Raw genomic sequence first — 18925 nt, 5'->3', positions numbered from 1 at the left:
AAATAGTGTGATTGGTCTACTACTAAGACGCTTTAATTAAACGCTTTTATATATTGATAGATTTGTTTTGATTATAAAAAAATCACCCTGTGGAAATTAGATATTGCTTTATTCTACACATAAACTAAACAAAAATGAGCAACTTTCAATTAGTGAATTTGGAACAAATATAAATCATTGATGTTTAATGTTGAAGGCAGACTAATTCATTAATTAAAGCAATCAAATATTTTTGTTTATCTTTATTATATTTGTAATAGCTACATATAATTAAAACATAAACTAGTAAAACATCAAAGCAAAATCAAAGCAATAAAACATAAATCAGCAACATTGACAGGTGTAAGTTGTATTGGCACAATGCGATTAAGACTAGCGCTCTAAAAAAGTCCTAAGTAGTCGAATAGTAATTTATAGATATAAAAAAGAAGTATAGTATTTCAATTGCTCCCATCATTTCTTTAAAATCCATAACATCTTGGATACGAAAATATACAAGTTTTTTTTTTCATTCTTATAATAGTACTGAAATTTAACCAGTTGCTCAGTCAACAGGAATCTATTCCCTGTTATCCACTTTTAGTATAATACGTTTAACATCTTTTTGCATAACCATCGTATCATATTAAATAGAAAAAAAATATTTTATTGTGTATTGTTCTGACTGACTTTAGAATATTTAATCAAGCGTTTCGCAGAGCACAACATGATACGATTGCATCATGTTGAACTGTTTAATTAGGGCAATTGTTGACAATACGTTTTTGACACACCATACTTAAGCATAGAGACTTAATACATTTCATCATGGGCACATCAAATGGTTTGGACACAATTTTGCACACTATATAAAATTAAAATAAATGTGAAAAACAGTCTTGATTTAAGGGCGCTGATCTGAGATATTTGCCACTGATCCATATTTATAAAATCTTTTTACAAATATAAACAGGGATTTTTATGAGGCATCAAATACAAAAATTTCAAAATCGGGCTAAAAATAAATAATTCAATGAAATGCTTGGTTTGGCCCATTTCAATTTCATTTTTCAAAAAGAAAAAGAAAAAAAAAAAAAACGGCTGGGGCAATTACCCTGACAATCATTACTAGTCTTTCTGCTGTGGTTTGAAATTATGTTATAAAATTTCAAAAAGATCACCCAACTAATACTTAAACACGAAAACCAATTGTCTACGTATAACGGCAGAACAATACCATTATACGACCGCGATTATATGTGCAGTCGTATACAGTGTAATATTTAAAATGTGTCGTTATTGTTAATAAAACGTTAACCTCGTTAGGGACACTTTTGTTTAGTGATAATCAGCTTTTGTCTGAAAAAAAATTTTTGTACATGATTAAAAATCTGAAGACCAAATGTAGTGTGTATAGACTTTTATATCGTTTTCTTTACACAACCTTTAGAGAGCATCATCTCTACTTGTTATCATAATGTATTTCGAACGATTGATCGCTATACTTATATATGCAAGATAATCATAGATCATACTTTATTTTTGTTAACATATATTTTTGTTTGACATTCAACAATTCAGAAATCAATGTGATTTACATTTATTAAGCATGTAACGGTTTGATGGTCAAAGTTTGCATACCGTTTCGTTATTGCACTTTTTAAAGAAAGCATACAACAGTAATAAGATGTAGTTTTTAATTAACTACCATAATACTGACTTAGCTATATATGTAATTGTAAACTGTGTAGATTGCCGAAACAACCACTTAAAAATTACCGGGCCAATTCAGATATTAACCTGATTCCGTATCTGAACGTATTTTGGTTTTTAGCTGAAGTTGCGCCTTAAAAAACAAGAGCGTAGAATTTGTCGTCTGGAATGATGAATGAAGTGAAAATAAATAAAAAGCTACGCAGCTATTGAAAACTGTTTACTACTTGAGGCAAGTGTGGACACAGTACCAGTTTTTGACACACTTAACAGAGGAATTTTCAATTCATTATGAACATAACCACACTTTTTAAAATTTAAGTATAAAGGTCTGCTACAAGGTACATCCGTGCATCACTTTGTACCTCATTATCTCACAAACAGTAAATGATAGGGTTAATTTAGAAAGCTTACTTATTAAAGCTCGTGTATTTATAATGGGATTTTTATATGAAATCGACTGAAAAAAAAAACATTTTCAAAATAGTACCAAAAGGTAAGAATTTCAAGAGGACTCAAATAAAAATATCAAAATCATACCATAAATTAACGGCTATATATCGTCAAGAAATAAATCATTGTGGCCATTTATTCTTAATTGGCACAAGTCATAACCCAAAAAACCAATCCTAGTCTTTCCTTTGTGGTATGGCACCTTGTAATACAATTTAAAAAAAAGATTCATTCATTGGATCGTTATGGTGTATCCATCAGCACCATGAAAACTGATTTATTCAACGGGTCATAAGTTTCCTTTCCTCATTTGTCTACCGGACTTGACTTTTTATGAGCAACTCGGCGAGTGTTTCTAGAAAAGCAGAGGACGCTTACCCTACCGGTGCACCTGGTCCATGCTCCCAGTTTTTAGTGGAGTCCGAGTGGCTCATTTACTTTTGTTACTTTGTATGTATGATTTTAGTTACTTTATGTTCTTTGTTGTGTACGTCTGTGTTCATGTCTGGTCTTTGTCCCTGGATTACATTCTTTTGATTACCGCTATAACCTGGGTTCCCTTGATTACTCATTCACTAATAGTCAAGTTATTGTCTATACATCAGAAAAATGCATGTTTCTGGTTCCTCTTTTTGTTTCTAATTTCTGACAAAAATCAAGTCTTTTACCCAAAAGCAAAACCAAGTTTGACCAATGTTGTATAGCACATTGTGGAACAATACCATAGACATAATTATGCTTTTATTGGAGTAATAATGTTAAATTCCATGCAATTCCACTAAAACCCAAACAACCCACTCGTTTGTGGTTTGAAACCCTGGTATAATATTTTATTAAAATAAACGAACTAACACTCAAGTTATATTGCACGAAAACCAAGTGTCTACGGACAACGACGACGACGACATGGACGACATGTACCACGCCATACCAATTTACGACCACGATTATTTTACTGTCGGATAAAACGAACAAAAAGCGACCAAATGAGAATTGTTTTGGAAAATAATATCAACAGATACACATGTATATAATTTACAAAAATCAAATCGGATTGAATATACCTAGCATTATCACTTATGACAATTTGTAAGGGTTTCATATGTTGTTTTCGAAGCAATAAGAAATATACAATCGAGAAGGCAGGTGAGCTCAAACCTACAACATTGTCAAAATGTTTTTGCCCGCAGTCAAACGTGTCAATTTTACGGATTCTACAGATAGGGTAAGAAATATTCCGTATATTCACATAGCGAAAACGGACGCCTTTGTCATGAAACAAGATTAAAATACGAATCATTACATAAAACATACGTATGTCAAGTTTTTGAAATACATGTAGTTCAAACTCGTTAATGGAAGTTTTACGTAATGGTCTCTTCTTCAATCAGAAAAAAAACCTCCACAAAAGATATATTTGAACTTGTTATTGGTTCTCAGCCATATTTGTCTGTGCCTGCGCCTTATGCAAATACCAATAACACGACAAAACAGCAATCATCTAATAATAATATTATACTATAAGTATCAACATAAAACTCTTTTACAAATGAAAATTTCTTAAATTATTGTCTCTTAATCTTTATCACCGAAATTGTAATGACTACCGCCCGGTCATTTAACTTGAATTACACCTTTGTATAAAACAGGACCATCTTTATGCAGGCGCAGTGCAGGCCATACCACGTACTCCACAATCTCTCCACTCTTTGTAAATTCCCTATAGGTGTTTTTATCCATCACTGTACCTGGTGGAATGTCTTCGTCTAGGTACATGGGAGGATCCTTGATTGCCATACACCAGCACAGCTCAACACATTTCTTGTAAAACGGGAAGGTTACCAACTTATCCATGACACCCTCGTGCTTCCAATGATATTCCCACTTGTCCAACATAGTATCACAGAAAGCCTTTAATTAGACATGTTGCATAGTACAGTAGACCACATACAGTTCACAATTTTACTGCGAATACATATATAATCGATCATTCAAAAAAGAAAAAGAAAAGCAAAACTGAAAACCAAACAAACAAACATTCAAACAAAAACAAAACAAAATAAATTCATATCAGTGCCTTTTGCACTATTTCATTTGACCCTTTCCTTGATTTGACAACTTCGGTACATTCACGCCGCAGTTGAAGAAGAAGGTTTGACAAGCTGCAAATCCACCATTTCGTTTTAAATGATTGTACCAAGGCTAGTACCAGCTGGTCCGATCGTGTAATATCTATTCTACCAGATTTATTTTTGACTTGATTTGATTATGGATCGGATAAGTGTTCGGTAATTTTGTTGTTACCTTTATTCAATAATTCTGTTATTACCTTTCAATTTGAACATTATTAAACCTATACTCAATATCGTTTCCAATAAGTTGAAAACTGAAGAACTTATACCTTTTTCTGAGCCAGTTGGTGTGCAAATCTTTCTGCGTTGCAATTACGGTATGCTATCAAATCTTTAAACTCGGGTAAATCCGCATATGACTGAAAATACAACATTGAAAGCTAAGTTATAACGAGCAAAACCAGCATGTTTCATATATATAATATTACTTGATGTATAAACTGACTGGTATCACGACAGCTGAGGCCAGGACCACTTGATCTACAGAAAAAGATAACTCAAACCCGTTTAAGATAAATGAACAATTAAAATATTAACAGTTAACGTTTAGAGTAGGATGTCTGTCTGGATAGTGCTATACACTTTGCTCATCTAACGCCACATAGGTTTTGAGTCAAAATTTTGAATCAGAAAAATGTTTATTCGCAGAATGGAGGTGTGAAGTGTAAAATGTGTTTGATTTTCGTAAAATATTCCCTAATTAAAAACAGATGAAATTAGCATTGTAAATAATCATAAACAACCTAATTTAATATATAATAAATCATGGCTTATTTGTTTTCCCTCACATTTTTAATAAAGCTATGAAATTTTTGATCGAAAGTTATACAAGTATATGGAGGTGCTAAAAACACTAAAATGCAATGATACAGACATTTCTGTACTTTGCACTGAATCAGAAGTGCGCTACATAACCTTATTTTACCGTTGGCGAATCAAATAAGTTAAAAAAAATAAATGTTTCTTTACCTCATTGACATCGATCCCTAAAACACTGACAACTTGTTTAATTTGCGTAGAAACAGTTTCTAAACAGCGGACATAGCAACACTGTAATTATAAAAAAAGAAAGCTGGTTTTAAAAATAAAAATCAATTCACCATTAGCGTAAGAAGTTCTGTTCAGAAATGTACAGTGTCTTAAACAATTAAGCCGTTGTTGGTTTGTTTTTACTTTTAACATGTCAGAGACAAATCTTATGATACATTTAATTGCGCATTCAAATTGTTTTACTCAACTAAAATACTTATGCTACATTGCTATTACCTAATACTCATATTTCAAAATATCGAATATTACTCTCAAAAGAAGCAATGCTTATTTGTGTATACTACTCATAAGACATCGTACGCATCTTGACAAACTCATTTGTACATAACTAACTTACGTTTGAATGTAGTACTTACCCTTAATATTCTGTGGAGGTAGTGAATAAGTATTTCCTCAATATCTGATCGATCCTTATCTGGAAAATACTTTTTCATACTTTCCACCTTTTCCATAGCATCAGTCCAGTCATTATCATACAGCTCACCGTATCTCTCACCAATCTTCATAGGTCTGTTGGGATCTGCCAGGTCTGTGATTGCTGGGTTACCTCTGGTCAACTTGTCTCCAGCAAAACTACTTAATCTAAAACGTTGATGATTTGCAAATGTATGATTATGAAACCGAAATAAAATAGTCATTAACTTAAGTTGTAAAATACATTCTAATTTATCCTTGACATGCATATCATTAATTAATAATACTCAGTTGACTTTCAAAGAAACAGAATAAAAAATGACAGATTACAGATTACAGAAACTAACCGACATCTAAGATCATGTAGTTTAGCTATTGTCGCGTCTACTTCTTAAGTTTCGTTACACTACCTGGTTTGCAACTCGTCTTTCTCTGATTTAAGAGAGTGAATCTTCTTTTCCATACCAGCCATCTGTTTACATCTTTTATTCATCTCATACTTATCAAATTCATATTTACTAACAGCTTCTCTTTCTCTGCAAAAATGGTTAGTAGACATGCATACCATTTTAACATGACAGGACGGAAAATTTGTAGACAAGACGACTGACTGATACGCAGGTACAAAAATTGACTTAAACCATAATAGTCTCATATTTAAAGCTGTTATCAACTCATTTGCTCAAAACTTTCCGTAAGATCAAATTATTCATATAAATAAAACATTAGACGCAACATTCATCTGTTTAAAACCATTTTTCTACCATACTTTCCCATAAAAATATTGTCAATTGTATGAGACTTTTTTTTTTCTTTTTCTCAAAGCTTAAAAGATTAGATATTTGTATTGTATTAACTAATACATAGTCCAAGAAAAACAAACTAAAACTTTCCCGAAATATGTTATAAAAATTTGAAATTGAGATTTAGTATACGTAGTACTTGTTCAAGTAATATGGAAGATAATCGCGATGGTAACATTCACTATGAAAAATCATTTCCTGTAGTGTAAGCGATTAGCATGACTACATCATTTAACAGTTCTGTGATGCTGCATACCAAATTAATAATTGAATGATCATAAGAAGACGAAATTCGCTGAACGAATTTAGACGGACTAGGTGATCCAATATACCAACAACTCATAGAATACTTAATAACAGCCCTGTTTCTGGACCAAATTTATATTTGATATATTATAAATTACTACAGCAAGAAGATATGACTTTGTCTCGCCCGCCTGTTTACTGTTTCGTGTTGATATTGTTTACATCATTACTTTATCAGGTCCTTCATATATGTCACTAACTATTGAAGGAAAACTTATAGCACATATGTCTTTTTCAAATCTTTAATATAAACAAATCAATCAGCACAAAATCAGTTGAAAAGTGTAAGCAAGAAGGCCATCGTTAGAACGTTGCACTATAGATTCAATAAAGACAGGAGGAAGAAACAAAACAAAACACCAAATACGGATAACAAAACATTAACAAAAGGCACATTAGAAAGATGATACGAAACTAAATACAAATATAATAGAATCAAACATAGAAAATTCAGCATTACGGCTTTTATCAGGGGCAAACATTATTGAATGTGGAGAGACAGACTACTGTCCACCTAAAAGAAAAACTAAATTCACTAAAAAAAATGTGAACTCAAACTAATATTTCTTGTTTTGGAGCCCAGCCAAGGCGTTTATAGTCTTGCGTTTTTGTTGTAAGGGAGCTTAAGTATATCATTGTATAAAAATTACAATTATTATGCATAATTAAGCAGACACAACAAAATCCTTTGTTTCTGTTATTCAGTGTACATTATATAAGGAGAATAGGTATGGTGTATATGTCAAAGAGAAAACAACCCCACCGGAATGAAAATGTCAGCCTAAGATATACACTCAGGTATAGCGAAATAGTTGCCCCATTATACTTAAATGACATAAAAAAACTAAAGGTGAAAACGAAACAAGAATATACAGGGGCCAGAATTTCCTGACTTGAGACAGGCGCAAAAAGGTGCAGCGGAGTCAAAGGACTTTGGCGTGATCACAAACCTCTCCCTTTAAAATCTGGCCACTGTGAAAAAAATATAAACACACCTAAAGATCAGTTTAAAAAGGTATGAGTCCCTAGTTATAAAGAAAGGACTACTAAGGTATTTTTTCTCGGCCTGTCCAGTCCGCTGTTCGAATTGACGAAAACAAAGAAAAGAAAAGAAAACAACTCACGAATGTTTTTAAATATACGATATAAAACGTTTTACCATAGAAGTACTCTTATTTGTATCCATCGCACAATCATTGAAAAGAACGCATTTGTAAGAGTCCAACGTATTTCCTATCTACTCAAAGGGTCCAACTATAACAGCAACAGAAGAAAACATCTCATTTCAGAATATCTTTTCTATGCTAGTATAGCAGCTGCAACGAATACGACAGATCATCTTAAACCGTTTTAATATATATTAAAAAGTTCGTAGTATATAAATTAAGAAGAAGGTCAATACGTTTTTCAAAATAATTTTAGTGTCCAACATCTTATGATAAAATCAAGATTCAATACTTGTGACTACAAAATACTGTTAACGATATACTTAGATACCTCTCCTTCAACTGTTTACACTCTTTGGACAAATTGTCGAGAACTGTCTGTTTGGATGTTATTACGCTTTCTAACTGCTTAATTTTTGTTTCACAATCTTCTATTTTGTTGTCCTTTTCGTTTAAAAGCTGGTCAAAATTACTTGCTGCTCTACAATGTTATTATGATATTATAACTCTGAACCTTATTTACTTAGTTATATGGCGCTGTTAATATACAAAAAGTAACTAAATATATGAATTTGTAGCTTTACGGTTGATTTGATATACACATGTATAATAAATCGATGTTGTTCACTGCAATACACCTGATCGAGCAGATAGTGGATATCGTTACGTTTTATGAGCTCAAATATACTGATTTGGAGTTCCTCCAATATCGATCCATTTACAAAAATAATGGTAATGAGTTTTTTAAAGAATGTCATTTAGTGCCAATAGTTATACCTTTCCTTAATATCTTTATTTTCTTTTTGTGATTCATCCAAGGTAACTTTCACATTGGTATTGAGGGTTTGAAGCTCCTTAACTTTCTTTTCGAACATTATCCCAAAAGAACATCTTTTGAGGATACAACTTTACTAACTCATTTAAAAGTCGAAAACAAATCTTGCATTTATTTTGGTAAAGTTCGGTGTATTGTCATACACGCAATAGTTAATTTCTTCTTTTGCTTCGATATCATGCTTTTTTATTGGAAATAGCATTATTAAAAAAAAAAACCTTTGAAATATTAACCCTGCAGATAAGTGGAGTAAAGTAAGCAAAAAGAAAACAATTCAAAGACATTAAAACGACAAGCTGATTGAAAGCAGATATGTTTGACACTGCTTCCACAAGATGGACATTTAAAGTGGTTAACATGACCTTTCAGAACATTGATCATTTTGTTGAGTTTCCAGTTTTCGTTCTAGTTTATTGTTCCTTATTTTGTCACTCTTGGAGCATTCATAATTGTGTAAAATTCATTTATGCAGCAAATTTATTTATGTCCTTTAATTAAAAATATCAGAGCTTATTTGTTTTCACACAGAACTTTACTACAGCTAATGTAATGGCTGAAATTATTCCCAATAGCAGGGCTATTGTCAACAACAACACGAACCAATACAACTATATAAGAATGTAATTTAAGCGATATCAAACCTATTTAGCTTTCCCAGGATAACAGCCACAACGAACACGACACAAAGTTTTCTTAAACCGTTTTGCTATCTATAAGAATATTCTGTATATTAAAAGTGTAGTACAACGAGGGTTTCTTATTCGAAAAAAGATCTTCCAATGAAATCGAGATTCCATACCAGAGAAAGTAGTAAAAACATAGATCATTATCGTTAGACTTGAATACTTCTGTTTCAATTGTTGATACTCTTTTGACCAGCTGTTAATTACTGTTTGTTTGGATATTATTTCGTTTTCCAACTGCTTAATTTTTGTTTCACAATCTTCTATTTTGTTGTCTTTTTCGTTTAAAAGCTGGTTAAAGTTACTTGCTCTACATTGTTATGATGATAATATAGCGCTGCGCCTTGAGTTTAGACATTTTTATTTCTGCAATTACCCGTAGGAAATATCTGAACCTAACTTTGACACCAAGATTTAAAATTGTGAAACACAACATTATCGTACATTTTGATAGCATCAGTTATTTTCCATTTTTCAACATGAAAGTCAGTCTTCCTTTAAAAGTTTGAAGTCCCTTACCAAAAAATTGCTTATTGTCAATAATTCCATTCATTTTTTGCATTAAGAGTATACTATGAAAAACAGACAACACTTGCTTTATACAGTTCAGCGTTTGTTTTACCTTTCCTGAAGGCTTTTATGATCTACACGTCCTTTTGTCAGACTTTCTTTCAAATTGGTATTGAGAATTTTGAGCTTTTTAACTTCCTCATCATACATTGCCCTGAAATGATAACTTAAAAAGTCTAATTTTGAATAATTATTTGAACCAACAGTATTCAAAAATATTTGATTTGAATACAAGACATATGTTCATTAACCATAGTATGGAAAACTTTCAGTATGAAAAAATCATAGTCTTTTGAACCCTGTTTCACTGGTTTGACTGCAGTGGTTTACTTTCGAAAAATTAAGATCACCATTCAGAAAGGCACGTTTTTAAAGGGATGCTCCTTACCAATGCGATTACATCATTACGTTTTGTGATTTTATGTTGACTAATTGCAATTTATAAAATCTACGATTTAGGACCCCCCCCCCAAAAAAAAACAAAAACAAAAACAAAAACAAAAACAAAACAAAAACAAAAACAAACAAACAAAAACAAACAAACAAAACAAAACAAACAAAACAAACAAAACAAAACAAAAAAAAACCAAAAAAAAAACCAAACAAACAAACCAAGCGAATAGCTGAATTTGTATTCTGATTTTTATGAAAATTATTGTACCTATCCTCGATATTTTTAGTTTCTTTTCGTAATTCATCGAAAGTTGCTGTCACTTTGGTATTGAGAGTCTTTACACTCTTAAATTAAATTTTTCATAAATCCCCCCCCCCCCAAAAAAAAAGACATCTTATAATAGTCAAACTTAAATAAATTATCTAAAATGCGAAAAAATAATCTTGCACATTTTCTTGGTAGAGTTTGATGCAATTTAATAGTAATTTCCAATTTTGATTGACATCCTGCTATTTATATCATTTGTGTTTACAGTTCCTGTCTTTCTTTCAGAAAAAATACATCAAAATATGAAACATTGCTGATGAGTGGAGTAGAGTATGCTAAATGAGACAATTTAAAGGCAGTTGATAATAAGAAAATATATTAGTATGTTGACACTTTACAATAATAAGCTAGGTTCGTTAACTTGACATTACCTTTCCGAAGAATGTTCTTTTTGTTGAATTTCTAGTTTTCGTTCTAGTTCAACCTTTTCACCCACGAGCCTTTCAATTCCTGCATATCTGAAATAGTATTTTTCGTGCCAAATTTATTTAACTGATACTGATATTGTTGTTTTCATTTAGAATACCTTATGATAACTGAACAAACAAATCTTTGCAGATGCTGTTGTGTTTACTACATGACAAACCAAATGAGTATATTTTATTTACACGCAATAAAATGTATGTTTTTTTTCCTGCATAGGTTTTACGGTTGATATGAACAAGTTAGAATTGAAGTGTGTACTCCAGTAAAGGTGGTTGTGCAGAAAGCGGAATCTGTGCAACTGTGATCATACATGTAACTATACAATTTGTTAGCTTCTACATACGTATATTTTCATTCCATCAATATCTTCTCATTTATATTTATATCGGGGAGAATAATATAGCTTGCAAACAATTTTACCTTTCCTCGAGATCATAATTTTCTTTTTGTAGTTTTTCCAAAGCTGCATTCACATTGCTATTGAGAGATTGAAGTATCTGAACTTTTTCTTCATATTTTGCTCTGAAAAGATTTCTCTTATAATAGTGCCAACCTTATTAAAAATCAAAAGGGTGAAAACAAATCTTGCTATGTTACTTTGGCTTTACAAAAAAACAGCAGCTTCTTTTTTGTAAATTGACATCGTGTTACTTTTATTGCTTGCGTTTTTAGCCTTTTTTGTTAGAATAACACTCTTTATTAACACTAGATTGGTATACGAGTCAATGCAGATGAGTTTGATAGATTATGTTATATCAAGGCGACCGAAAATATGTTTATAAAAGTAAAACGACGAATTTATTCAAAACGACCTTCCTCTCTTGATACTTGTATGACAGAATAAAATTTGTAAGCGATCAGCTATGCTCACTGATTTGAAATTACCTTTCCGCATTATGCTGTTTTTGATGAATTTCGAATTTTTGCTCTAGCTCAAGTTTTTCTGCTTTTAGCCCTTCAAGTTCCTCAACTCTAAAAGAGTCACATTTGTATGAATTTATATATGCGTCAAATGTATACATGAACATAAACAAAATATACATTTTTTAAAATAATTTTAAAACATGATGTTCTTTGTTGCTACTACTTGTTTGATTTACATGCACAGATTGGCTTAGTTTAATTAACGTAAACTTATGTTTTTGTTTGGTAGTTAAACGATTGGATGGTTCAGGAAATGTCAAATTCATTAGCATAAATAAAGATGTTAGTGCAGATTAAGGAACTTCCTTTGAACGTAATAATTCTGATTTATTTTCATTCAGAATTTTATTAAGTACAATGTCTTGGCGAAAATAAATTCCCATAGCAGGACTTTTGTGCGTAATAAAACGAACAAAACTACCGTGTAAGAGAAAAAAGTAGATATGAATATTACTTTACCTGATTCATACTGTGAAAATTTTGTACATAATTCTTCAACTAAATTCGTGTGTACTACATTGATTCTTATATATGCACTTAAATATCTTAACGCTTTAGATGTTACCATTTGGCAATTGCATACACGTATCTAAATTTCTTTCCGGATTTATCTGACAGTGGTTACATTGAGTATACAATAAAAAAAAGGTATATGAAAATTTTCCCGGTCTCATATTCCAGATTTGGGTCCTCACAGGACGAACCTCAATCATGGTGAGTCTAAGAGTATGATAAGGAAAATAAGTTTAGACATCAGGACACGTGCACTTGACATGCTGTTAAATTACCACACGACACTCCAGTTATAGTATGTTACCTTTTCTGAAGATCTTTATTTTCGTTTTGTAATTTATCCAAAGTTAATTTCAGATCAGTGTTGAGAGATCGAAGTGTTTTTATCTCCTCCTCAGACTTTGTCCTGGAATGGAAAATCCGTAAATTAATCATTAAAGAGACTAATCTTGTATCTAAATTTTATATAATTCATTTGAGTTAGACTTTAACGCAAATATTAGCCGCTTATTTAAATCAATGTTGTACATATCAAGCTTTAAAGTATTTTGACACTTCATTGAAATGTGATAGCAGACGATAACTTAAAGAATCAGACTTAATGCACGATAAAAACAAAACCTATAAATCAATACGCGTCCGTGAACAAAAGAGTGCGCACAAACATTATAAAATTTGCATATTTCCATTTACTCTAGATCCATTTGATGGAAGTTTACACCCCTAACAAAAAATGTCATCTTGTAAAATCAACATTACCTTTCCGAAGAATGCTCTCTTTGCTGAATGTCAAATGTTTGTTCTAGTGCAAATTTATCTCTTCTTAGCCCTTTTATTTCATCAACTCTGAAACAATTATCTTCTTGTCAAATCTATATATGTTCAGCTTTGAACGTTGCATATTCGATTTTTTTAATAGAGCATAATTTGTTAGATAGAAAATGTTCATCGAAGCTGCCATTATTTTTGATAACGATCGACAATAATAATAAACAAAATATTTCTGTACACAAAGTGTCCGTTTATTTTGAGAAATTGTAAGAATAACAACAACCCCTTCACCAGCTATAGATGTACAAGTGAGGTATGTGAGCTTACGTATACCATTCATAAAATGTCTCCTCTGTGGCATTCAATTCAAACTGATGTTGATTAGAGTAAAGTGCATCGAAATATAAAATGATCACATATAATTACTTATGGAAGCAGTTTATGTTAAATCATAAAATTTCAAATCAAGAAGTGTATGTTACAGAACTAGACAATTCTAATTTTATAAGCATCCGTGCTCTTATTCAACTTTAATTTGTTCCACATATTAGCCATTCCTTCAAAATTGTCAGCTTCTAAAATTAAAATCCCAATTCCAATGAATGTTCTTTTTGTTGAATGTCAAATGAATTTTCGTTTTGTTTCACGTTTTACTTTCTTTCAATTTCTTTAAGTTGAAGCATTATGTATGTTGACTTGCTACCTTGCATTTCTGATAGATGACTTAGGAAGAATGCATAATAGAATGAAAATAGTGTAGTACATACTTCAAGCTAAGAGTGCATACCTCGTGTTCAACTGCCCCAGTTGTTTTGGAAAGTTCGGTTTCTTTTTCCATTGGTTTTCCGATTGCTTTATTATTTGCTCAAATACTTTTATGTCATTTACTTCTTCGTTTAAAGCATCATTCATTTTTGTAGTTCTGTGAAATAAATGTGTCAAAAAATAATTGAAAAAAAAACCTAAAAACAACATGAATTACACTAAAAACCTAATCAACTTGATCGTATATCATATCTTGTTATATGCACATTTTATCAATTTTATAAACCATCTCTTAAATAGCTGTAATGTATCTGTAGTACATTTATTATACGCATTTCGAAATAAAAACGTCCATACTCATGGCGTGTTTTTTTCTTGTTGTAGTGTTTTTTTGCTAAAGACGTCTGTTTAATTCTTGTTAATACTTTCATGATGATAAATACATGTTCAAAGTGTGATTTTTTTTCTGCAAGTCAACATATGCATAATTTTCGAAAATTAATTAGTTATAATTGTCCTTTAAAATAAGTGATGTTTTTGTGATGCGAAATCTGTGTTTATTGTAAATAAATGTAGTTGAAATAATTCAATTACATAAGATTTATATCATATGACTCCCGAGAGAACGAATACTAGTTTTTTTAATGACACATAGCATAACTCAATGAAAAAGTGATCTACTGCTCATAATTAGCATATTGTGAATTAGGTACAAAAAGAAAAGTTTGTCATATGTTGCTCTAATATTTTGCTCAAGACATCAAAGAAAATTTCAAAAAAGTAAAAGAAACAAAAATTACAATGTATTAGTTCGAAATGCTTGATCAGTATCAAATGAACATTTTATCATTATGTGCATCTGCCATCTGAACTGACCCAATTAAGAGTAGACTTGATGTCAGTTAAACATAGAGTTAAAATGAATTTCGCGATATAAGTATTTGATAAAAGGGACCGAAGAAAGAATAATCTATGTCGCCATATATGCATAACGGCAATGGAATAATATATTGTTGAAAAGATTTTTGTTTTAGCTGGCAACCCTGGTACGAAGTCTCCTATGATAGATGTTGGGTTATCCGCAAAAATAATATACTTTATTTTTTGAGTTTTGTTTTCTTCGCAAGTGGTGTATTTCGCGCGCTTTTGGGGATGGACACGTTTGGACGTGACCATTTTGGCGGAATCTGGCAAGATGAGAGGGGTCACGATCCTATGATTCTGCGTTGGGCCATATTGTACTATACCTGTCTGTGGTACCACGGGAAGATGGGTTTACCAGGTAACTTAATTACATGTGGCCTAACGTATTTGAGGATCGGGCTCCTTGTTAACTCAATGATGCACGGAGGAACTTCCGTTATTGATGTTACCAGCGAAACGCCTACCTTAGCCAATTTACCTCTCGGCGGTTTGTACCGCCTTGCCAGATCACGTCTTTCCGCTTTCTGCAGCTGTTTTGCCAACACAACATTTTACATTTTATTGAATCTTTTATTAAATGTCTAAAAACAATAATTCGAAAAAAGGAATATTACGTTAAAGAAAAAAAATTCCAACACTTTATCTTATATTAATATTGACAAGTTTAAGGCTCTTACCAACAGTATATCTTTGAATAATATCATATATGTAGACAACACACCACAATGTATTTAGTTTCGATGAAAAGTGTCATTTACTCTAACGTTTACATTTGTTTTTTTTGCGTTGTTCATTTGGTTGGTAGCATATAATTTAAATAAGAGTAATCATGGGAACGAAGATTCGAGCATGGTAGACAGAAATAAAAGCCAATGAGCAACTCGAACTCCACCAATAACTTAGAGCATGAACCAGGTATACCTGTTGGGTAAGTGTATTCTGCTTGTCTACAAACACCCACCTAGTCGCTTATAAAAGTTAAGTTCGGTATGGACGAAAGAGAAAAGGTACGGAGATCAATTCGGTTTTCGGTTTTTGAGAACAGTCAATACATTTGAAAAATACTACTCACCGACATAAAGCATGCAATTTGTCGAAGACGGATTTATCATCACACCCCGAGGCTATTTGTGTCTGCTCCAAACTGATCTCATTATTAATACCATTCCATATCAATAAGAATGTATGAGGATTAGACTGCCTTTGAAGACTGTTTAGTAATTTACAAGTTTCTCCCAAGAAGGCTTTGAAACTTTCCAATTTCAGGCATTTGCTGTCTATGTGTGTCCTATATTTATTTGTCTTGTCAATTATTCGTTTCGTTTTTGAAATGTGATTTGCTAAAAAATCTGTTATTTCATTAATCTGTTTAGATTTTTCGGGGAAGCTCTGAATATATCTATCTGCTTCAAATATTTTATTTTCATTATCACTGGTTACTTTAGGTATTTGTTCTTTTAGAGCACAAACAGCAGTTGTGAGACATTGAACATTTGTTTTGTGAATCTCATGATTCTCGGTACATTGTTCACACAAAAATATCGAACACTCTAAGCAAAACGAAACTATGTTACATCCTTTGTGGAACGTACATTGATCTCCTTTTTTTATCATGTATTCTTGAATCCTTTTACATAAATTCCCATGATTTTGAAAACATTCTTTACACACTCGTAATTCACATTTTGCACATAGTTTTAAATACGTATTACTTCCACAATTTTCACACGTTTCAAAATTATTGGTGGACATAATGGATGGTTAGTTGGGTTTTTTACTTCCTGGTAAAATAGAAAGCAATTAGTGGAAATACCATATCTATTTATAAATCGAAAATGACGTAAATGTAGCTATTTTATACGCATGCCTCCCTATACGAGATTTATTATGATAAAGTGGTGTCCATTATTCTATATTGTTCCCACTTCACACAAAATTCAAAAATGCTATAACCAATATAAATACACTTATTTATTTTTATTTGGCAAATCATGCACCTAGAGATTGCCAAGCATATTGGTTGGTAGCGATTTCGTCGAGTCGAATATTTGAGAAAACGGTAGTACGTATGTTAGTCAATAAAACTATGGTGGGTTTCTCTCATATGGTAGATGTACAATTCTTAAATTTTATCGTAAAATATGTTCTTTTTTAAATTTTATAAGAAGTTTAAGAGATTGTAAATAAGCGTAAGGCAATGGTCATGTATTTATTTATTTACAATGCTCTAAATAGTTGCATCCAAGCTGTCTATTTAAAAAAAATCCAGTTGCAAATTAATGACCTACTATCGACCTAGTTTATGTCGCGATATCATTAGGTCGAATTTTGGGAAAACAGAGTACGTATGTTGTCAGATTACAGATTTCAGATTTTATTATATACGCTCAGACACATACATAAAACGATGTCAATCAGTAACACACACACACAAAATATACGACACAGAAATGAGCAATAAGAAATGCAGAGATAAATATAGATACCTATAGAGAGCGAATTGTGATAAATCTATCATAGCATAGCAAATATTTTTTAATGTACACAGAAAGTTTTTTGTAACACATTCAAATTGCAAAATAAGAGTAAACCACCCATTTTTTACGATTTGGATACTCATACATGTAATACATGTAATACCTTGCCAAATACTTTAGTCTTTGGTCCTTTGGCCATTGTAATTTGGCTATACAGTTTTCAATTCCGAAGGATGTCTTGAAAAGCGAGTAGAATTTACCTCTGGATGAACCAGAAATAAGGCTATACCAAGGTTGAATAATTCTAATCATGAGATTCTTCATGCATATAGCCGTTTTTGATTGGTCGAGAACGTCGTTGCCAGAAAATTCATACATGCATGAGCTTCGCCATATCGTTCATACATGCATGAACGCCAGACAACTTGAAACCAATATGGCGGCCGTGTAGTTCGAAAGAGTGTGACAACGACTTGAACGGCATAATATAGCCGTAAGAATAGTTTATTACACGTACATTGATTTTACTGGTCAAGTATGTTTACAGAGAGTAATTTTCAGCTTGGGGAAAGAAACTCATAACTGAGTCTGACTGAACCCTTGGAAAAACCTTATAATTTTCCTTCTTCCTTGTCATATTTCCTTAAAAATTATATTCCTGTTGAATTGTTTACATCTCGTATTTTTCAATGCCAATTATCACTTCGTCCATGCCGACTTCACTGTCGGAATTATAAGGATTGAACACAGCTATTTTCGGTCGTTCATGCATGTTTGAACGGATCTCTCCACTCCCAAACACTTTATGAACGATCGAAAATATCTGTTCAATCCTATAATAAACTGACCTTGCAAAACTCGCCTAATTGAGTTAACATTAATAATCCGAAATTGATTCGCAAAAATCTTACTCATAGCTAAATAATCCCAAGTATTTTTAAGTATTCAATCCATTTAAATTTGAATGCTCCAGTGCCATGCAGTTTAAGGCACCGACCTTTTTATACCGAGGGGGGCCTGGGATTTTCAATGTTGCTAAATAATTTTGTCTTCTCTTCTTAAAATATTATTTTTTTTTTGTCAGTAGTAATTAAATTTTTTTTCAGGAATATAGCAGTTGTTTTGTTTTGCTTGTCAACTTAACGATAAACAAAAAATGTGAAATGTTATATAAATATCAAGGGAGGAAATATGAAAGTAAATACTCAGATAATCAGATATTGTATTCTTGTTAAGACCAAATAAAATTAATTAATAGGTTTACATCCCCTCCCGCTTCTATTTTTTTTAATGGAACGGG

General features: G+C 31.8%; 1 protein-coding gene across 2 annotated transcripts; it reads right to left on the bottom strand.

Moving 5' to 3' along the window:
- Positions 1–227: 227 nt before the first annotated feature.
- LOC148604437 (uncharacterized) lies at positions 228–16936 on the bottom strand. Of its 2 annotated transcripts, XM_088548434.1 has the most exons (15): positions 16221–16936; positions 15613–15729; positions 14247–14381; positions 13448–13534; positions 12993–13094; positions 12137–12223; positions 11672–11773; positions 11197–11283; positions 10157–10258; positions 8348–8497; positions 6152–6277; positions 5684–5909; positions 5247–5327; positions 4547–4636; positions 228–4056 (listed from the first exon to the last, which is right to left on the bottom strand). In XM_088548434.1, exons 1-15 carry the CDS (start codon positions 16898–16900, stop codon positions 3760–3762), a joined length of 2469 nt encoding a protein of 822 aa, XP_088404560.1. In that variant the 5' UTR covers positions 16901–16936; the 3' UTR covers positions 228–3759. The 2 variants fall into 2 exon arrangements, with proteins under 2 accessions (XP_088404560.1, XP_088404561.1); XM_088548435.1 differs by lacking the exon at positions 15613–15729.
- Between the last annotated feature and the right edge of the window lie 1989 nt (positions 16937–18925).

The sequence above is a fragment of the Perna viridis genome, chromosome 10 (genome assembly GCF_037379345.1).
Source record: "Perna viridis isolate PV_CMFRI_1.1 ecotype Kerala chromosome 10, ASM3737934v1, whole genome shotgun sequence".
NCBI classification, from domain to species: Eukaryota; Metazoa; Mollusca; class Bivalvia; order Mytilida; family Mytilidae; genus Perna; species Perna viridis.
Note: the sequence above shows the minus strand (reverse complement) of the source record. Positions and strands in the feature narration are given on the sequence as shown.

Excerpts from the sequence above, each read along its gene's own strand:
- LOC148604437 (XM_088548434.1), bottom strand. The coding sequence starts at position 16,900 with ATGTCCACCAATAATTTTGAAACGTGTGAAAATTGTGGAAGTAATACG. Across the intron at positions 5,328-5,683 it reads ACCTCCACAGAATATTAAGG|TGTTGCTATGTCCGCTGTTT; the intron begins GTAAGTACTACA and ends TTATAATTACAG. Across the intron at positions 4,637-5,246 it reads TAGGGATCGATGTCAATGAG|TCATATGCGGATTTACCCGA; the intron begins GTAAAGAAACAT and ends TTGTATTTTCAG.